General features: G+C 40.1%; 1 protein-coding gene across 2 annotated transcripts in view; it reads left to right on the plus strand.

Moving 5' to 3' along the window:
- LOC122554293 (ERI1 exoribonuclease 3-like) overlaps positions 1–22548 on the plus strand; it is a 419345-nt gene that overhangs the window by 24995 nt on the left and 371802 nt on the right. For both annotated transcript variants that reach the window (XM_087990561.1, XM_087990562.1), the window contains exons 2-3: positions 14701–14995; positions 22363–22479. In XM_087990561.1, the coding sequence (XP_087846687.1) occupies positions 14708–14995; positions 22363–22479 (405 nt within the window). In that variant the 5' untranslated portion in view covers positions 14701–14707. The remainder of the gene's footprint in view (positions 1–14700; positions 14996–22362; positions 22480–22548) is intronic.

Raw genomic sequence — 22548 nt, forward strand, 5'->3', positions numbered from 1 at the left:
CCCCAAATGGCCCTGGTGGAGTTCAGCCATTATCTGATGGCGACTTATACTGGGGACAATCACACTTGCTCCCCATAGTAATATGCTGTCCTCTTTGGTGATCTGGTCCCGCCGAGTCTAGAAAAGGTTTCAATCCTGATTGTGATGTCCCTTTGGTTTCTTCCATTACCACCTGTTGTTTTAGCTTCACTTGGACAGGATCATTTTGTCCAAAAACAGTCTGTTCCAGTGGAGGCAGCACCGGTGGAGTATCTACCAGTGGGAGGCAGCTGAAGGCATCCACGTTCGCCGCCTGGCTTCCTGGACAGTGTTTTAACTTGTACATACTGAGAATAAAGGCCCAGCATTGAATTCTACTAGAAGATGTGGGTGGCACTGCCTTGTCTTCCTCCTAGCAGGGGTTTGTGATCTGTTACTATGACAGATATCTGCCAGTAAAGGTACTGGTAGAACTTCCTCACACCAAAGACAACCACTAACCTTTCCTCCTCTGTCTGGGCGTACTTGCATTCTGCATCAGCCAAAGTCCAAGAAACATACACTATCAGACATTCCTCTCTGTTGGGCCACCAGTGAGTCAACACTACCTCAATACCATACAGGAAAGCATTGCATGTTAGCACTACTTCTCACTTCGGATCATTGTGAGCTAACACCTTAGACAATATAGCTGCTTTTTGGCTTTGTGACTAATTCCAAGGCTGACCCTTTTTCAATAGCAGGTGCAAGGCTGCCAAGATGGCGACTAGGTGACGAACGAATTTTCCATAAATAATTCACTAACCTAAGGAAAGCTCTAAGCTCCTTTTGATGAGGTGGGGCTCCTTTGATCACCCAAACTTATCGGTTTTGTCAACTCTGTAACCTAAGTAGGTCACTTTGGGTGCCTGGAATTCACATTTTTCCCTAAGGCAAACTCCTACCTGGAAGAAATGTTTAAGTACTATGTCCAAGTTCTCCAAGTGCTCTTTATTGGTCGGTCTTGTTATTAGTACATCATCTAGATAAGTGCCATCCTCGGGTAGCCCTTGTAAAATGTTCTCCAAATGGCATTCTTGTGTATTGATATAGATCCTTATGAGTATTACTTGTAATATAGTTCTGGGACTCTTCATCCAGTCACAATTGTAGGTAGGCATGGCTTATGTCCAGCTTTGTAAAGGACAGCCTCCCCTGCCAATTTTGCCTATACATTCTCTGGTATTTATCCAGCTGTGAGAAGCGCTTTACCGTTTGCTTAAAATTCCCACAAAGGCGAACTGAGCCGTTAGGCTTCACAATCAGTATGACCAGTGCAGCCCATTCTGCAAGCTGTATTGGTTTGATGATTCCTTCACATTCCAGTCTCCTGATTTTCCACTGTACGTTTTCCCGCAGGACAAATGGCACTTGGCAGGTCTTGCAAAATCTCAGAATTTCTCCTGGTCTACATGTAAAATGGCTTTGGCCCCTTTGATAGTCCCAAGCCCTTCCTGAAAATCTCCTTACACTAAAACTTCACTGAAGCAGCCATTTTCCAATCGAAAAATGTTGTGTCAATCTAAGTGATTTTTTTCTCAACCAGTCAGTCCCAACAGTGGTAACTACACCAACTGCTTCTCGTAGGGAACTGGAACCAAAATCATGCCCTTATTTTACAATGATTCCCCAGTGTATGTTCTCAGTCTGGCCAAGTTCTTTCGTAAGTTTAAAGATTGGAGTCCCGAGGGAATCTTGAACAAGACAGATTCTGCATCCACAGATACAGCTGTGCCGGTATCAACTTCCATGGGAACTGGGTAACCATTTAACCAAACATTACTTTTAATTGGCTCCAATGTGGGTGTCACCAAGCAATTTAATTGTTCCAACCCATATGTAGGGTAACTTTCCAAGGTTACACTCTCTCTGGTACTGGTCTACAAGCTTTCTTATTCAAGTCGAGCCTTGTAGGACTCCTTTGCTGTCTTGAGTCCGCATACTGGCAGTGGTACAACAATGGCTCATCAGCCCAGATCCTGAAGAACTGTTTAGCCACTTGGCTGAGGCTTGGCTTTGTTGTGGGGTTCTGCTGTGGACTGGCCCTCTGCTCAGGACATGCCCTGTGTGAGGTCTGCGATTACCCATACTCAAGTGTTGTTCCCCAAGCTCAGTCAGACAGGTGAGGGTGTCCACTTCCATTGGGATGCTTTGTAGCTCCCATGCTCCACTTGCCATGTTTTCTAATGACAAAGCTAGCTGTAGTGCCTGTTTGAAGACCAGTTGGGCTTCAGCTCACTTCTGCATGATTACATCATTAATTCCACATACCAAACAGTCTCCCAGGATCTCATTCAGGGTTAATCCTCTGCCAATCATTGTCACCTCAGAAATCCTGTTATCGATTCCCCAAGCTCTCTAACAGCCAAATGAAACAAATAGCATCTCAGGATTAGAGGAGGTTTGGGGTCATAATATTCCTTAACAAACTGTCAACTCTTGGAAGATTTTAGTGTTTGGTGCCTCTGGGACAGTTAAGCCCCTTATAACTGAAAATACTGTGGGTCCACATGCAGTTAGAAGGATCTCTCGTTGCGCCAATTTCATTTGGCCGGAAAAAATATTGCATTCGTTCCATATGCCAGGTCCAGTCTTCGACAGCAGTTCAAAAGCGTCCAGCTTCCTAAATAGAGGTGTGATGACAGAAATACTTACTCCAACTATAAGATGACAGTTGCAAGCAAATATTCTTCAGGCATGTCCTGTTATCTCCCGTCACCACTGAAATAACTGCACAGAGGCTGGGTCCCATCTCTAAGTCACCCTTTATTTACTAGTGCACAGTACACTGGCTATCATCAGCCAGCTCAGAGTCAGTCCTGAAATGCGGAGATTCTAATCTCCTGGTTACATTGGTCAGCCAAAGCTTTCCTAATTGGGGTTGTTAACCTGGGCAAATCAAGAACTTCATAATCAATGAGATCTACCTGGTCCCAATCATTACATATTTCATATAGTTTCTTAACACATCACATTCTGGAATCAACCAGACAGCAGGGTTAATTCATGATCTTAATGGAAAGGCACTTTCCTTTAGGTACCTGAGTTCATAAGATGAATAAATTTGGAAGAGAGAAAATTGGGTTTAATACTGGTATTTTATAAACAAAAGCAGAACTGGCTGGAAAAGCTCAGCAGCTCTGTGGAGAGGAATCAGAGTTAATGTTTTGGATCCAGTGACCCTTCCTCATTCAACCCGAAAAATTAACTCTGATTTCTCTCGATAGATGCTGCCAGACCTGCTGAGTTTTTCCAGCAATTTCTGTTTGTGTTTCTGATTTACAACATCCATGGTTCTTTTGGATTTTACTGGTATTTTATAGGAGAAAGTGAGGACTGTAGATACTGGAGATCAGAGTCGAAAGGTGTGGCGTACAGGCAGCATCCAAGGAGGACAAGAATCATTTTTTGGGGGGGGAGAGAAGGCATAAGCCCTTCATCGGGGAGGAGGAAGGAGGCTGAGAGATAAATAGGAGGAGGGGGTGGAGATGGGGCAGCAGGTAACTGGGAAGGCAGTAGATGGTTGCAGGTGGGTGATTATAATAGATTGTTGGGGAGAGTGGAGTAGGTAGATGGGAAGGTCAAGATGGACAGGTAAAGAGGATGGTGCTGGTTTGGATCTGGGATGAGGTGTGGAAAGGGGAAATTTGGAAACTAGTGAAATCGATGTTGATGCTGTGTGGTTGAAGGGTCCCAAGGCGTAAGATGAGATGTTCTTCCTCCAGTCATTGGGTGGCTTGGATTGGTGGTGGAGGAAGCTCAGGACTTGCATGTCCGCACTCCCACTCCACCAAAGATATGCAAGTCCTGAGCCTACTCTACTGCCAAATCCAAGCCACACAACGACGGGAGAAAGAATGTCTCATCTTCTATCTTGGGATCTTTCAACCACATGGCATCAACAACAACTTCACTAGTTTCCAAATCTCCCCTTTCTATAACTCATCCCAGATTCAATCCTCCAACTCGGCACTGCCCTCTTGACTTGTCCGACCTGTCCGTCTTCCTCCCCACTGATCTATTATAATCACCCCCATCTGCATCCACCTGTCACGTTCCCAGCTACCTTTCCCCACGCATTCACCTTCACCCTCCTATTTATCTCTCAGTCCCATCCCTCCTCCCCACATTCATGATGAAGAGATTATGCCTGAAACATATACTTTCCTGCTCCTCGGATGCTGCCTGACCTGTTGTGCTTTCCAGAATCTCACTTTTTGACACAAGTATTTTATACTTGGGTAATGACAGGCAACAGCATTGAAAGACTGGAATGTAGAAAGTAGAAGTAGGATTAGGCCTTCGAGCCTGCACTGCCATTCTGTATAACTATTGTTTATCATCTAACTCAGTAGCCTATTTCCACTTTCTTCCCATTCCTTTTGATCCCTTTGACCCTAAGGATTATGTCTAATGTCTTCTTGAAGCCATTCAATGTTTTGGCCTTGACCCCTTTGTGGCAGAGAATTCCACAGTCTCCACTCACGATGTAGAAATTTTTCCTTGTCTCAATCCCACATAAACTACCTCCTATCCTTCGAATGTGTCTCTGGTTCTGCACTTCCTGGTCATCAGCAAATCCTTCCTGCATTTACTGTGTTTAGTTCTGTTAGAACCTTTGTAGGTTTCTCTGAGAGAACCCCTTATTCTTCTAAACTCTTGTGAATAAAGTCCTAATCAATCTAGTCTCTCTCCATACTATCCCAGCAATCAATCTTTGTTGCACTTCCTTCATAGCTGGAACATCCTTCCTCGGATGCAGCGACTGAAATTCCACACAGTACCCCAGATGTGATCCCATGGTCTTGTACAAACATGAAAGCTGAGATGACTGAAATGAATTGGGCTAATGTCGAGCAGATAGATCAATCGATAAGCAGAGGCAAATGTTAACAGATATTTCAGCATAAGTATATTCCTACGATGAAGAAAAAATGTAAAGGGAGGACCCACCATTGTGGTTAATTAAGGAAATTGGGGAAAACATCAAACTTAAGTTTCTAAAAAAAAAACAAGTAACGGTGAGTGGCAGGATAGATAATTGGTCAGAATATAAAGAATGGCAGAGGAGGACTACAAGATTAAGCAAGAAAAAGAAACTAGTGTGAGAGAACGCTAGCTATAAATGTGAAAATGGATAGCAAACATTTCTACATGTGTTTAAAAATGAAGCAAGGAACTGTACATCAGGAGGTGGAGGAAGAGAGGAATTTGGTGAAATTGCTATTACTAGGGAAGTGATACTGAGCAAATTGTTGGAGCTGTGGAACGATAAATCTTCAGGTCTTAAAGCAGCTAACAAGTTTGTAGATGTATTAGAATTACATTTTCAGAATTTGTTTGATTATTGGACTATTCCAGGAATAGTGGGAAGGCAGAAAATCAAAGCTATAAAAAAGTTAGCCCAATATCTATCACAGGAGATTATTAGGGAACCTATAGCTGCAAATTTAGAAACATCCAAATCACTTGTGAAGATTTAGCATGGTTTTGTTAAAAGGAAATCATGATTAACCAGTTTACTGGAGTTCCTTGAAGGTGTGGATAAAGAAGGGTCCACTGATGTACTGTACTTCAGTTTCTAGAAGGCATTTGACAGCATGCCACATCACAAGTTATTATCAAAATAGTAGCTCATTGTGGAAAGATTAACAAACTAGTATCAACAGAAAATTGACTGGCTGGCAGAAAACACAAAATACACTTAAATAGGTCTTTTTCTGATCAACAGGATGTAACAAGTGGGATCCCATAGGAATCTCTTCCAGGTCCTCAACATTTTACTGTTTAAATCAATGACTTAGATGAGGGGAGCAAATGCATTGTAGCTAAGTTTACAGATGTCACGAAACCGATTGGAAAGACTTGAGCAGAGGATAGAACAAGGTTGCAGACCTAACTAGATGAGAAACATGAGTTGTCAAAAATCTGCCAAATGGACTATAACATGGGGAAATCTGAAATCATTTACTTAGAGATGAAGTGTTTTCAAAAAAAGTGTTACTTAAAGGGAGAATGACTGCAGAATTCTGAGGTGCAGAGAGATCTAAGTGTTCTGATACATGAGTCATAAAACGTTAGTTGCAGGTATGGCAAGTAATTAAGAAATCAAAAGTGATGCTATCCTTTATTAAACGAGGAGTTGATGTTCTGTTTCAGTTCTACAGGGTGTAGGAGCGATTACACCTTGATGCTATGTGCCATTTTAGCCTTTTTAAGGAAGGATCAAAAATGTAGTACATAATTCAGAGCAGGTTGTTGTGGTTCTGTTCGCCGAGCTGGGAATTTGTGTTGCAGACGTTTTGTCCCCTGACTAGGTGACATCCTCAGTGCTTGGGAGCCTCCTGGGAAGCGCTTCTGTGATGTTTCCTCCGGCATTTGTAGTGGTTTGCATCTGCTGCTTCCAGTTGTCAGTTCCAGCTGTCCGCTGCAGTGGTCGGTATATTGGGTCCAGGTCGATGTGTTTATTGATTGAATCTGTGCATGAATGCCATGCCTCTAGGAATTCCCTGGCTGTTCTGTTTGGCTTGTCCTATAATAGTAGTGTTGTCCCAGTCGAATTCATGTTGCTTGTCATCTGCGTGTGTGGCTACTAAGGATAGCTGGTCGTGTCGTTTTGTGAATCTATTCCAATCTATTACCCCGGTATTTGTCACACTTAGTCTTTAAAATAATAAGTTGAAATAAATAAACTTGGTTTATGCTCATTATTGTCTAGATGTTCCTCATGGTAGGCTGGTCTAGATGATTATTTCACATGCGATCCATGGTGAGCTTGTAAGTTAGATACAAAATGGCTTGGTTATAGAAGTCAGAGGGGTGTTTTTCTGACTGGAGATCTATGACCAATGGTGTTCCACAAGGATCAGTGTTGGGAAGTCTGTTGTTTGTACCATGTATAAATGAGATAGATGAAAAATGTAGATGGTCTGATTTTAGTAGGTTTGCACATGATATGAAAATTGGTGTAGTTGTGGATAATGAAGAAGTTTGTCAAAGGATACATCAGGATAGTGATCAGTTGGAAAGTTGGGCGGAGAAATGGCAGATGGAGTTTAATCCAGGCAGGATACATTTTAAGAAATGAAATGCAAAAGCAAGTGTATACTAAATGGTGGGACCCTTAGGAGCACTGATATACAGAGGGATCTTGAGGTCCAAATCCATAGCTCCCTGAAAGTGGCAACAAAAGTGGACTGGTAAAGGTGATTTATGGCATGCTTGCCTTCAGCAGTTGTAGCATTGAGTATAAATGTAGGCAATTTGTGTTGCAGCTATATAAGACTTTAGTTAAGCCACATTTGGAGAATTGCATGCAATTCTACTTGTCACACTATAGGAAGAACGTGGAAGCTTTGGAGCAGAAGCAAAATGTTACCGGGATGTTGCCTATATTAGCGATGAGGGGAGGTTGGACAAATTTGTTTTCACTAGTGTTGGAGGCTGACGGGCAACTTGATAGAAGTATCTAAACTTATAAGAGATATTGATAAGGTGGATAGTTGGAATCTTTTTCCCAGGGTGGAAATATAGAATCATAGAGTACAGAAGAGGCTCATTGAATCTGCACCAGTATCTGAGAAAGACCTCATCTTCAACTTAATCCCATTTACCAGCATTTACCTCATAGTCTTGAGTATTATACCATGTTCTCATTCAGGTACTTTTTAAAGAATGTGAGGCAATTTGCTTCTATCACCTGTCTGGCAGCGCATTCCGGAATATCACCACCCTCTGGGTAAAAAAGCTTCTCCTCACATTTCCCGCTAAACCTCCTGCCCTTAGCTTGAACCCGTCTCCCCACGTGACTGACCTTTCAACCAAGGGAACAGTTGCTCCTGACCATGTCTCTCATAACCTCTTAGTCTTCTCTGCTCCAATGCAAACATCCAGCCTATCCAACTCTTTCCTCAAACTTAAATTTTCCATCACAGGCAGCTTCCTGATGCATCTCCTCTGCACCCTCTCCAGTACAATCACATCTTTTGTGTAATGTGGCACAATGCTATCATTACTTCCTTGCTTTTGCTAATCATCATGGGTCAGCACTGCTGGCTCGCAGTGCCAGAGACCTGGGTTCATTTCCACTCTTCGGCAACTGTCTGTATGGAGTTTGCAATTCTCCCTGTGTCTGCGTGGGCTTCCTCCGGGTGCTCTGGTTTCCTCCCACAGTCCAAAGATATGCAGGTTAAGTGGATTAGCCATGCCAAATTTACCCATAGTGTCTAGGAGTGTGCAGGCTTGGCGAATCAGTCATGGGAGGTGCAGAATTCCAGTGATGGGGGTGGTGGCGGTTTGGGTCCTGATGGGATGCATTTTGGAGGGTCAGTGTCAACTCGATTGAGTGAGTGGCTTGTTTCCACACTGTAGGGATTCTGTGATGATAAGTCATCAATATATGTTGTGAACTGCTGTCCCAGCTCTTATTCCTGTAGAATTCCACTGGCCATAAGTTGCCAACCTGAAAAGAATCCCTACCATCCCATGAGCCAATTCTTGATTCAGGCCATTATGCTCCCTCCAGCGTTGTGGTCGTTCATGCCTTACCTTTTGTGAGGTATCCTTTTGTCGAGCACCTTCTGGAAGTCCAAATATAACATGTTTGGACTCTACAGTCTCGTAGCTTCAGGTTACATGTGGACAAGGAAGCTTCCTGCTGATTACCATGTATTGTCCTCCGTCAACTGATGAATCGTACACCTCCCATGTTGAACTGCATTTGGAGGAAGCATTAAGGAAAGCAAGGGCACAAACGTACTCTGGGTGGGGATTTCAATGTCCGCCCCCAAGAGTGGCTCAGCAGCAGTACTACTGTTCGAACTGGTCAGGTCATAAAGAACATAGCTGCTAGACTGGGTCAGTGGCAGGTGGTGAGGGAACCAATAAGAGGGAAAAACATACTTGACCTCATCCTTACAAATCTGCCAGCTGCAGATGTATCCGTCCATGAGTGTATCAGTAAGAGCGACCAACGTGCAGTCCTTGTGGAGACGAAGTCCCACCTTCACATGGAGAATAACCTCCATTGTGTTGTGTGGCACTATCACTGTGCTAAATGGGACAGATGTCAAACAGATCTAGGATCTCAAGACATCCATGAGATACTGTGGGCCATCAACAGCAGAACTGTACTCCAGCACAATCTATAACCTTACAGCCTGGCGTATCCCCTGCTCAACCATTACCATTAACCCACGCGATCAACTGTGTCAATGGCGAATGCAGTGGGGCATGCCAGGGTAGCACCAGGCATACCTAAAAATGAGGTGTCAACCTGGTGAAGCTACCAAACAGGACTACTTGTATTCTAAACAGCATATGCAGGAAGTGATAGAGCAAAGCCAGGTCACAACCAACCGATCAGATCTAAGCTCTAGCAGTCCTGCCACATCTAGGTGTAAATGGTGGTGGACAATTAAATAATCCACTAGAGGAGGAGGTTCCACAAATACTCCCATCCTCAATGATGGAACACCCCAGTACATTAGTGCACAAGATAAAGCTGGAGGTCTGCAGCAATCTTCAGCCAGAAGTGCCGAGTAGATGATCCATCTTGGCCTCCTCCAAACAACTCCAGCATTACAGATACCAGTCTTCAAACACTCCACATGATATCAATAAACTCATGGAGACAGTAAATACTGCAAAGGCTATGGGCCCTGACAACATTCTGGCAATAGTCCTAAAGACCAATGCTCCAGAATTTGCGCTCCCCTCTTCAAGCTGTTCCAGTACAGTTACAACATTGGCATCTATCTGACCATGTGGAAAATTGACCAGGTTGATCCAACATAAAAAGCACAACAAATCAAACTTGGCCAATTATTGTTCCATCTTGATATCAGGGCTGCATTCAACCGAGTGTGGCGTCAAGGAGCCCAAGCAAAACTGGAATCAATGGATATCAGGGGTAAACTATCCATGGTTGGAATTATACCTGACACACAGGAAGATGGTTGTGGTTGTTGGAGGTCAGTCATCTCAGCTCCAAGACATCTCTACAAGAGTTCCTCAGGGTAGTGTCCTAGGCCCAACCATCTTCAGCTGTTTCATCTATGACCTCCCCTTAATCATAAAGTCAGAAGTGAGATGTTTGCCTTATGATTACACAATGTTCAGTGCTATGATGATTCCTCAGATACCGAAGCAGTCCATCAAATGCAACAAGATCCAGGCTTGGGCTGACAAGTGGCAAGTAACATGTGTGTCACACATGCCAGGCTATGACCATCATCAATAAGAGACAATCTCACCTCCACCTCATGTAATTCAGTGGTGTTATCATCACGGAATCCCCCTTTATCAACATCCTGGAAGTTATCATTGACCAGAAGCTCAACTGAACTCGACATATAACACACAGTGGCTACAAAAGCAAGTTAGAGGATAGGAATACTGCGGTAAGTAACTCACCACCAGATTCTCTAAAGCCTGTCCACCATCTACAAGGTACAAGTCAGGAGTGTGATGGAATACTCCCCACTTGCCTGGATGAATGCAGTTCCAATAACAACGGTCAAGAAGCTTGATATCGTCCAGGACAACGAGCCCACTTGATTGGCACAAGCATTCATTCCTTCCACCTCCAACATTCAGTAGCAACGCATGTATTATCTACAAGATGCACTGCAGAAAGTCACCAAAAAGCCTCCGACACTACCTTCCAAACCCATGACTATTTCCGCCTGGAAGGACAAATGCAGCAGATATATGGGAACTCCTTCAACTTCCCCTCCAAGCCACTCAGTATTCTGATTTGGAAATATGTTACTGTTCCTTCACTGTCGCTAGATCATAATCCTGGATTTCCCTCCCTAAGGACATTATGGGTCTACCCACAGCAGGTGGACTGCAACGGTTCAAGAAGTCAGCTCAAGGGCAACTAGGGACGAGCAATAAATGATGGCCAGCCAGCGATGCCCACATTGCACAAATTAATGAAAAATTAGCTCAACCGACGGCACTTGTATCCATTAACACATTTTAAAAAAAAACTAAACTACTAATTATCATTAAAAAAGACTCCTCTAGTGCGCTAATGTTCTTCAGTGAACGAACTACTTTTCTGGTCAGAGCTAAATGTGACCACAGAGCCATGTGATTGACTCTTATTTGCCCTCCTGAAATCACCTAACATGGTATACAGTCTCACCACTATCTGCTCAAAGGCAATTAGGGATGGGCAATAAATAATGATGGTCATGCCAGGGGCGTTCATATCTAACGAACAAATAAAGAATAACAGGATATGAATACCATTTGCTCATTCTGTCTGCATATATCAACTGATTAGTGAATTCTAGGATGGTCAAAATCTCCATGATGTGCTTTACTTCCATAATTTGCATATTTTACATCTTTCTTCACCTCCCTATTATTAGGTGGTCTGTTGGCTACATCAATAAGTATGATTTAATAATTTATTATTTTTGTATCTTCATCCAATCTTACTGATGGTTCCATCACTTTTTCTGCTGCCATTATGTATCTCTATTAAATGTAATTACTTCGTCTCCATTTTTCTCCTCCCCTATGTTTTTCTAAGTCCTATTTGATCTTGTGTTCATTTTCCAGTCATAAATTTTCTGTAGTTATGTTTCACTAATCTCCACTATATTCAATTCCTCATTATTATTATTTCCACTTTTGCTGCTTTGTTATGACCTGTTCAGTTCAACTCCGTTTTAGTGATAGTTAATTGAAACTTTCTTTTTAAACGCCTTTTCTGTAACTCTCTTGTCCCTACTTTTGTTTGTCCATTGTTGGACCTTCCATTTTCGTTAATTTTATGTTTGTTTAATTTCTTATAGATTTATCTTTATCACCCCAAACCCATTGTATTAATTTAAAACCTCTGCCGCATCTAGATTTGCCCTTTACAGTGGTACATCAGTTACATTTCCATTTCCTGTCACCATACTGTGCCAGTATCCCAGGCAGAGAAGCCTCTTAAGGGATGAAGGGCAAATCTAGAGAACATAATAAAAACATCTAACCAAAAGAAGATCTTTTAACAGCTGTTCACTAGGCATCTGAGCTGATGTTTCCACAAGATTAACCCTTACCTGTTGGCAGGAAATCTGTGATTTAAAAAAAAAATCTGTGAACTGTATAACAGCTGTACCTGGAACTGTACTATCTAATTCTTACTTAAAATCCTTGCTGTTCCTGGCACCATTTATTACTTTTGGCAGACCGCTTTCAACTGACTAAACTTTAAGGGAGATGATATTCAGAAAACAAATACTTTAATTAGCCTTCCTTTCGTTTTCTTCTGTGGAATTTACATAATTCATATACTGTATTTTAAGTATGTAAATTAGGAAGGTGGGGGTGAAGTAATGGGGAGAAATCCACAAGAAATCAAGTAATTTTGAGCATGTATAACAGGAAAGGTGGAGTTTGCAGCTTGTTTTAATATCACAAATTTGGTAATCCAGAGTCCCAGGCTATTATTCTAGGGACATGGATTATAAAATCTGGAATTTAAAAAAAAACTGTTTAGTGGTGGTCAAATAATATTGTCAATTGTTGAAAAACCCCATCTGCGTCACTAATATCCTTTATGGAAGAAAATCTGCTACCCTTTATGTGATCTAGAATGGTCATTGAATAATCACAGAAGTGTGATCGACTCTCATCTGAAATTGTCTAGCAAGCCACTCAGTTGCTCCAGAACTAGCTGTGCTCTTAGCCGAACTGATCCAGCACAACTACAACACTGGCATATACCGAACAATGATGAAAGCTACCTAGATGTATTCTGTGCACAAAAAGCAGGACAAATAGACCAGCCAATTATTGCTCATCGGTTTATTCTTGATCATAAGTGCTTGGAAGTGTCGTCAGTAGTGCTATCACTCTTTGATTCCTTGCATAGGTTCTGCTAAGGCCACACAACACCTGACCTCATTGCAACCTTGGCTGAAGCATGGAAGAAAGAGTAGAACTGCACCCTTGAGGTGAAAGTGATATCAAGACAACATTTGAGCACGTGTGGCATCAAGGATCCCTCGCAAAATTGGAGTCAAGGGGAATTTCAGGAAGTCTCTCTGCTAGTTGGAGTCACGCCTATCACAAACGAAGATGTATTGATTCTTGGAGCTCAATCATTTCAGTCCAAAATGATCACTGCAAGAGTTCCTCCAAATACTTCCTAATCAACCAGTTCAGAAATATTATTTCACACTTTTGCAGCAGGTGAGACTTGAAACCGGGCCGCCAGGCCTTGGGGTTGGGATATTTATTGCTGCCACAAAAACCCTCATTCCTTGTACTAGACCCAACTATGTTCAACTGCGTCAATGGCCTTCCCTCTAAAATAAGATCAGAACTGGAGATGTCCACTGATGGGTTGCAATGCTCAGGACAATTCACAATTCTTCAGTTACTGTCGCAGACTGTGTCCTGACAATGTCCAGGTTTAGGCTGATAAATGGCAAGTCATATTTGCACCACTTAAGTACCAGTCAATGACCATGACCAATCATCATCATCAATGGCATTATTATCACTGCTTGACAATCAATGGCATTATCATTACTGAATCCCCCTCTATCAACATCCTGGGCGATATATTTAATCATGAATACTATGGTTGCAAGATCAGGTCATAGGGTAGGAATTCAAGTGTTCAAGAAGACAGCTTCTCACCTCCACCTTCTCCAGACGTCTTAGGAATGGATAATAAATGCTGATAGCATCGGCATTGCCTTAATGTTGTAAACAAATTTAAAAAAAAAAAGGCTGCATAGCACAGACAAAAATAAGAAAGAATCTTGCTAAGGACTGAAGAGAGTTTAGAAAGTAATGTAAAAAGGATTATGTATTACTCATATAACACAATGTTGCAACTTGAATTTCCTGGATTTTTCATTTTGAACTGTACATCACTGCCAATGTAGTTGTTCAAAAAGCTTTGTGTTGCTGTTTATTTTGTTCAGTAACGCTGGAGACATGGTGCAGAGTGGAACTGTTTGTTGGACTGGGGTCCGGCACGGGCGACCAGTGGCTTGCTGAGCCGGTCAGACCACCTGTGGAAGCCTCTGCTCTGATCTACTGCAATGTAATGCTTATCTGTAATCTGTTTCTTTGACTGCAATGTTTACCCTTCAACTGTGTCTTATTTCTAACTTTATACTATGAATCACTGTAAAGTGATGCAATTTTTTTCTTCTTTGTTCCTCTTTTGTACTTAAGATTTGTTCCTAGGTACTTTGTTTTTAAGATGGCGCCATGACAGGCGACATTGTAAACTTTTCACTCTATTCCTGTAAATCTATACTTGAGTACACATGACAATAAAACTTAATTTTAATCCTACCAGTTTAGTAATATTTCCTGAACTTGTTAACTTCACTTTTGTGTGGGTCGCAAATCCAGGAGGAATATTTGTCAAGGATCACAAATGGGTATCTTTGTTAATCTTCTAGCTTGGAGTAAGAGAGGAAGAATGGAATACGTTCCCTGAAAAAAAAAATTGTTATCCAAAAATTTTGTGATGTAAACTAACACATAATCAATAAGCTTTCTAAAGGTCCAGAACAGTTGTCAATTGAATATATAACTTTTTCTTTTGAATGTTTGGAGTAGTTTAACATGTTGCCTTCACACTGTTATACAAATCTTCAAGCTACTTCATGGTATCCTAATGTTCTGGTTTTTTGTATTGATTTGTTGCAGAAATCCAATGCTGCAGTTTATCCCTTGGATTAGACGTGCCAATCTTCTTCTTATTTTGCACACAAGTTCTGGATTGGGACGGTCTTCAGTACTTCTGTCTTCTGAGAGAACAAGTGCAGAATTGGTTTCTAACAGCAAGTGGTACTCAGACGTTCATTCACCTACTCTGTGTGTTGATAATATGGCTTCAGTACAGCAACCACCATCCAGACAATCATTCCATCCACAAACTTACCATAATTTTTTGGTTTTGGACTTTGAAGCAACCTGTGATAAACAATTAATAAAGCCTCAGGTATTTTTTCTGGTCATACTTCTAGAAATTATTTTACTAATTCAAAAATATTTATATGGTGGGTATTTATAAGTGTCTGTATCAGCCAAATATTAACTTAATTGTCCCCAAACATCATATTGATTCAGGATTATGAATATAAGAATAAAACAAAGGACTGCAGATGCTGGAAATCTGAAACAAAACACAGTGCTGGAGAAACTCAGCAGGACTGGCAGCAGCTGTAGAGAGAAAAACCAAGTTTACATTTGGAATTCAGTGACTTTTCACCAGTTCTGAATATTTCTGCTGAGTTTCTCCAGCACTTTTTTTAGTTTCTGAATCCAGAAAAGTTGGTTTAGATTTATATGCCCAATTTGCAGAAATGCAACGTTACAATCCTTGAAGTCAAATAAAGATGTACTTGATGGAGCAATGATCTGCTTCTAGACGCCTTCTGTAAATATGATTTGGAGGTGCTAGTGTTGGACTGGGGTGGACAAATTAAAGATCACAACGCCAGATTATAGTCCAACAGATTTATTTGGAATCGCTAGCTTTCGAAGTGCTGCTTCAGAAGCAGAAATTCAAAAGCTGATGATTCCAAACAAACCTGTGTGATTTTTAACTTAATTCTGTAAATATATCATTTTAATATTTAATTGCAATAGTGACATCTATTGGCCGTTGATCAAAACTGCACTTGCCTTTATATTGTATAGTTTTTCAAAATTAGATCAGTTTTGGTTTGCCTGATAAAATATTATCTGGCTACTGTGTACTTGAATTAAGTTAAGTCTAGCACTAGCAAAGGGTGTCTTGTGCGACCTGAACCATGACAAACCATAACATCAAACATAGCTGAGAGCTGCCGTTAATCCATTTACTGCTTGAGATTGACCACTCCCTTGCTGAAATATTATTTTCACAGAGAATTTTGAAAATATTCATTTTCCATTGTAGGCCATACCTGTTGGTTCTACCTTTCTGGACAAAGTGAAACAACTTGTAGTCCATGTTAACTGGTCCATTTTCATATCTTCAAAAAGCAATCCTATCACCTTTTATGTTTACAAGTGAAAACATAATCAATTCAATATTCCTAGTCCATACATGCCAAAGTTAATACTTGTACCCATACTACTGCTCTGTGATATTTGCTATCTCAGAACTGATTAACTAGTATTGCAGAACAGAAGGGCCTAGGGGTTCAGGTACATAATTCTTTGAAGTTGCATTACATATAGATAGGGTAGTTAAAAAAGATGCTTAACATGTTTGCCTTCATTGCTCAATCCTTTTGAGTATTGGAGATGGGAAGTCGTGGTGAGGTTGTATGGGACATCGGTGAGGCCTCTTCTGCAATACTGTGTCCAGTTCTGGTACTCTGGTGTAGGAAAGATACTTCAAGCGAGAGAAGAGATTTCCCAGGATGATGCTGGTACTGGAAGGTTTGAGTTATAACGAAAAGTTGGAACTTTTTTTATTGGTATGTGAGAGGTTGAGAGGTGGCCCTACAGAGTTAATAAAATCATGAGAGATATAGATAAGGTTAATGGTCGGTGTCTTTTCCCTAGGATGGGGGATTTCAAGACTAGGGGACATATTTTTAAGGTGAGAGGAGAGAGATTTAAAAAAGACATGAGGGGCAGATATTGTTTGTGTGTGGAATGAACTTCGTGCGAAAGTGGTGAGTGTGGGCACAGTTTCAACATTTAAAATACACTTGGATATTTATATGAAAAGGAAAGGTTTGGAAGGACATAGGCCAGAAGCAGGCAGGTGGGACTACTTTAATTTGGAATTATGTTCAGCATGAACTGGTTGGAATAAAGGCACAAGTGAGGACTGCCCATGCTGGAGATTAGAGTCGAGAGTGTGCTGCTGGAAACGTACAGCAGGTCAGGCAGCATCCAAGGAGCAGGAAAATTGACATTTCGGGCAAACCACCCTCATCAGGAATGAGGTTGGGAGCCTCTGGGGTAGAGAAATAAATGGGAGGGGTGGGGTGTCTGGGACTGGGGGGGAAGGTAGCCAAGAGTGCAACAGCTGGATGGAGGTGGGGGTAATGGTGATAGATTGGAGCGGAGGGTAGAATGGATAGATGGGAAGGAACATGGACAGGTCATGAGGGCGTTGCTTATCTGGAAGGTTGGAACTGGGATAAGGCGGGGAGAGGGGAAATGGGAAAACTGGTGAAATCCGCATTGATGCCATGGGGTTGGAGAGTCCTGAGGTGGAAGATGAGGCATTCTTCCTCCAGCTGTCAGGTGGTAAGGGAGTGGCAGTGAAGGAGGCCCAGGACCTGCATGTTCAAGGTGGAGTGGGGAGGGGGAGTTAGTGTTCAGCCATGGTTTGGTCAGTGCGGGTGTCCTGGAGATGTTTTTTGAAGCGCTCTGCAAGTAGACGTCCTGTCTTCCTAATGTAGAGGACCAAAGGGTCTGCTTTTGTGATTGGGAATTGAAGTTATTAAAGTTGAAATTGAAAAGAAGTATACCCAAGGGGAATCTAGAAATCCTTAGTAAACTGGATTCATGAACATGGTTAATTAATCTGGCATGCATTTAGTTTACATTTGTTGCATTAAAAAAGTCTTTAAAAAGGCACATCATGTGCAGTTTGTGTTCCTATTTACATATTGCAAGTGACAATCAGCATGCCAGCACCTTGTAGTTTACAACATTTACCATCAGCAACGTTACATTTGCAAAGATCTGCCATCTCTGAAAGGCCATTTTGAGTCCAGTATGCCCAGAAAAGTTGATTTTAATGGTGCGTTCCACAGTCTATTAAGTATAACTTCAGCATTTCTTTTAAAACAGATGAATTCAAAGGGATTCAGGTGTTTTGCTAAAGTTGCTGAAAAATAACTTGGTTAATCAGTTCCCTTTTGGTTTCTCAAGATTCTTCTGCATGAAATGTGAATGGGAGAGTTAATGTCACATACCTCTGAACAGACCAGAATGAATTGTAAAACAACAGCCACAAAGACAACTCTGGTTTTAATATTTTTTTTGGCGCAAGCAAGTACTTAGCCTCCAATTTGCATATTCCCACAACATTGCTGCTAAAATGAGAACTTCATACAGTATGGCGAGAGGGGAATGAAATTTGTCTTCCAACACTTTGTAGACTGGAGGTTGCAGCACGTCATGCCAACTCCCCATATGAGCCAATTTCGTCAGGTTTTAATGTACATGGAATGCATAGATAGAAATAATATTTATTTAATTCTGATGCAGAATATTTGATTTTTGTCACCTCCAATATGGAATGGAACAATGACCATACACAATTATGTGCCATCCTATTATAGAAAGGCTCGGGCGTAAACATTTTATGTAAGAGAAAAGTTACTTAATGCCATTTCTAACTGCCACTTTTAGCTTAAGTTGTTGACTGTAAAATCATTTTTTAATAAAACAAATTTTATTCATAACGTAATTAATGTCAGCAGTCTGATGCTATGCAGATAGTGTTTACCAACCCAAAGTTTTACTTATCGCTGTATGTTGTGAAATCCTCATTTGAATTTAATCTTGCATCTGTTATGTTATTGTAAGACAATTCATTCTTTACTGTACCCCTCTTAACTGAATTCTAAAGGAAAAGAATAAAGTATCACATCATTTCCAAGGTGAGCACTTCTCCTCTAATTGCCTTGAATCCCTTTAGACATCACAGACCTGGACATAAGGCATCAAGACTCATCTGTCAAAGTGTAAATCAGCAATTAAAACACAAACACCAAAATGTCAAAGATGACCTAAAGCACAACAGGGTTGACAAACAAGTCTGGACAAATCAGTGGATAATTTATAAGCATTGCACTAAAATCTAATTATTTGGCAATTCTTATTTGCAGTTAGCTTGAACTGTGCAATAAATTTATCATGCCATAAATTATTTAGAAACGGCTATTGTGTAAATCAAAACAGAAGTATATATTGAAAAACAAGTTCCTGTATGCCCATTTTACTCGTTTTGCAATTTGTTATCCAGATGGTGGTGAGAACTATATTGTATTGCTTCTTTAAAATATATTTCCCTATAAAGCTTATATGTTACTGCCATCAGATTCACAATGTCAGCCAGATCAACTGAGAGTATTTTTCAGGGTCCCTTTTCTACCTTAATATTACTAACCAGACAATTGCAAGCAGTCTTTAATTGTTTTACGTGAGTTGTAAGGTATATTGTATCTGGCAGTGTGATTACTGAGACTGATGTATCTAGCCTAATCACAATTGATACACGAAAGAAAGCCAAATTTTCATAAGATACTTAAATAATTGACAGATGAAAAGGTTGAAATTGCTATATTCTGCACAGAACAATGCCTGCTGGTGTGTTTTTCAAAACAATGTAATTTAAGGGTTGAAAAGTTATTAATACGCTACTTCGATTTAATTGCAATGACTTAAAACATAACTCAACATTTCCACATATGCTGCAGCCTTGTCATCCCCTTATTGTTTTATTGTGTATGAAGAAAAACTACTGGAAAGCTGATAACTCAGTATATACTTTTTAAGAACCGGTGTAAATCTGTTAATTGCTTATAAATAAATTATTGTGTTATTACAATAACAATGGGAAAGAGATGATGATTACATAACTCAAGTCAGAATTTGTATATACTTGGTTATATTTGCAATTCAAAATCAAGAATTCTAAACTTCCTATGTTGTATTTAAAATGAAGTGATTATGGGCGAGTTTTAATTAGATTTATGAATGTACAAAATTCATGGAACAGAAAGCCACTTCCTCTCAGTGTGATAACTGGAGTGTTATGACTTGACACTTCTTCTTCCATGTCCCCCATATCTTGATGAGTGAAATTATCTTGGATCCTGGAGGAAATAACTTCAGTAAAACTGGTAGGCAGTTTCATAATCTGTTTTGCGAGTCATTTTAAATGGCAGATCGTAAATATTAAGATGTCATTACATGTGTTGTTGCATTATCATTGACTCAACAGTGTATGGTGGGTGTTGGGAGTGGGAGGTGTCCAATGTACGATCAGTTAAATAGCCACTAGTTATTCAAGCTGGATGAAAATGATTCAGAATCCAATATAAAAGGTTCCTGACCATTGATTTCATTCTCAGTATAATGGGTCATTAGATACAGACTGTAGCTCCACCTAACCTGTCTCAATAATGTGTCTTAACTCTAACCACAGAAGGTCACCCATACTATACCATTATGATGCTAGTGGGACTGTAAGTTATTGGGGCTTTTATTATGAACATGCCTCTTTTGGGTATTGCTCTTAAATTCATAACATATACTTGGCCTCATTAGTAAAACTTGATTTTGAACACCGTTCCAGAGCTGAAAGGACTGTTTGCATTTCCATTGCATCATATGAACCTGAGCAGATACTATTCTGCAAACAGTATTGAAGTAAATTGCAGTTATTTCTTGATAAATTTGAATTGGTGGAACCTCAATCAATAATCTTCCCGTGTGTAGGAGAAGTATTATGTTAACATTGGCGCCAAACCAATCAAATTATAAACGTGATTTAAATGGAAATTGAAATTTGCTTCATTTTAACTAATAATGGTTGTATCTTGGTGTTAACAATGGTTTTGTTATTTTTAAATTATTTCATCATCTCGTCTTTTTTTTCCATCAATATCTGCATAGCTTCAGACTTCTGCTTTGAGGTAAAATATCTGTACCAAAATTGTGTTCTTGAGAAATTCGTCTAAGTACGAGAATTTGTTCAGTACTTTTGCAACTTTACTATGTTTTCATTATTTTTAGGGATCAAAATAGCATTTTTGTGAATGATTTTTAAAATTCATTTTAGCAGTCTACCTCTCTTTTAAAAAAAATTCCTTTGTGTTGATCTCTATATGCAGTTGTTTCCAGATATTGATAAAGAACTGTATATTATTAAGGTTTTCATTTCAACTCACTATAAAAGGATGTGGTGCAGTGGTAGTGTCCCTGCCTATGAACTAGGAGACCCAAGTTCAAATCCCACCTGTGCCAGCAGTGCATAATAACCTTTTTGAACAGGTGGCTTTAAAATATATCTAATCCGACTAGTAACATTTTTGTTTTTAGGATTTCTGTAGAATTAATTTTGCTGTTGATCACTGTCTAGAGGTCCAGAGCAATTAACATTGGATGTGTTCTCTTGTTTGCTCATTTGATTATGCCAGCAGCCACTACCTGAAGGCAATGCAGCAACCAGAAATTTGTCTGCAGCTTAATGGCATTATCTATATGAATCCTGAGCTCCAGGGTCTACGTGTTCTCTAATGCAAGGATCACTTCATGCACACACTTTGCACTGGCCAGCCTATTTTGTGTCTTCTATCTCCTATGCAATGATCAATCCATGGTACACGATAACAATTTTTAATAATCTTTGTGTTGAATCTGATCAAAAGGTTTTTTATATCGTCAGTATCCATGGATATTTTCCTGCCTATCATATTGGCAACTTCCTCAAAAATATTAGCTGATTTTTCAGATATCATGTAACTTTCATAAATCCACATTGTTTCTGTGGATCAGCTGACAATGTTCAAGCATTCAGTCACTATCTCTGCAGGTAGATTGTACACACCTGATATTTACCTGACCGGTCTGTCATTTCCTGATTTCTCCATCCCTTGATTTTTAAATAAAAAAAGTGACATTTGTCATGTTCAAATCCAACATGACAGTTCCAGAATCTGGAAAGCTGAGGAAAATTATGATTGTTGTTCCTGTAGTTTCCTCACTGATATATTTTAGTAGCCTATGGCGAACTGAGCAGATCCTGGAAATTTATCATTGTGTGTGTGTGTGTTAGTTTCTCCATGACTTTTTAAAAACATTATATTCACAATGTTCTCATGTCAAGCATATTCATATTATTTTGAAATATCACATATGCAAAGTGCAAACACTCAACACATTTACTCACATTTCTCTCTCTAGAAATGCTGTCAGACCTGCAGAATGCTTCCAACATTTTGCTTTAGGTTTCTTTACATTGATCATTGCTTTCTCACAGCATCTAGATTTGGGCATTAAATATAGTTTTGTCAGAATCTCCCACCTCCTGAGAATACATATTTTGAGAACAAGCAACTTGCATACATGACACAAAAATGTTCTGAATCCATGTTTGACATAAAGTTTCTAATTGGTGGGCAGTCTTAAAAATGGGGAAAAAAAAGCTAAAGCTAACTCAGCAAAAATATTTTAGATGCAGGATTTCTTTCTTTTCAAAGGATGTAATTATCAAAAATTTATCAGTGCAGGTAATATCTAGGAAAATGAACTGAAAAGAAATTGTGACCTTAAGCATACGTGTGTAGAAGAAATTAACTTTTTTTGTTTACTTTGTCATTTTTTCTATCCCTAACCCTCCCCCAGGAAATAATAGAATTCCCAATCCTTAAACTACATGGAAGGACACTGGAAATTGAAGCTGTGTTTCATACGTATGTTCAACCAGTTGTACATTCAGAATTGACACCTTTTTGTACAGAGGTAAGGGTTTCACAAAATAATCAGGACCCATTTTTTTTCACCTTGCACACAGTCTATGGTACAAAAATA

Source organism: Chiloscyllium plagiosum, unplaced genomic scaffold (genome assembly GCF_037043375.1).
Source record: "Chiloscyllium plagiosum isolate Xiang-an unplaced genomic scaffold, Cpla_swu_hap1 HiC_scaffold_9, whole genome shotgun sequence".
Taxonomy (NCBI): domain Eukaryota; kingdom Metazoa; phylum Chordata; class Chondrichthyes; order Orectolobiformes; family Hemiscylliidae; genus Chiloscyllium; species Chiloscyllium plagiosum.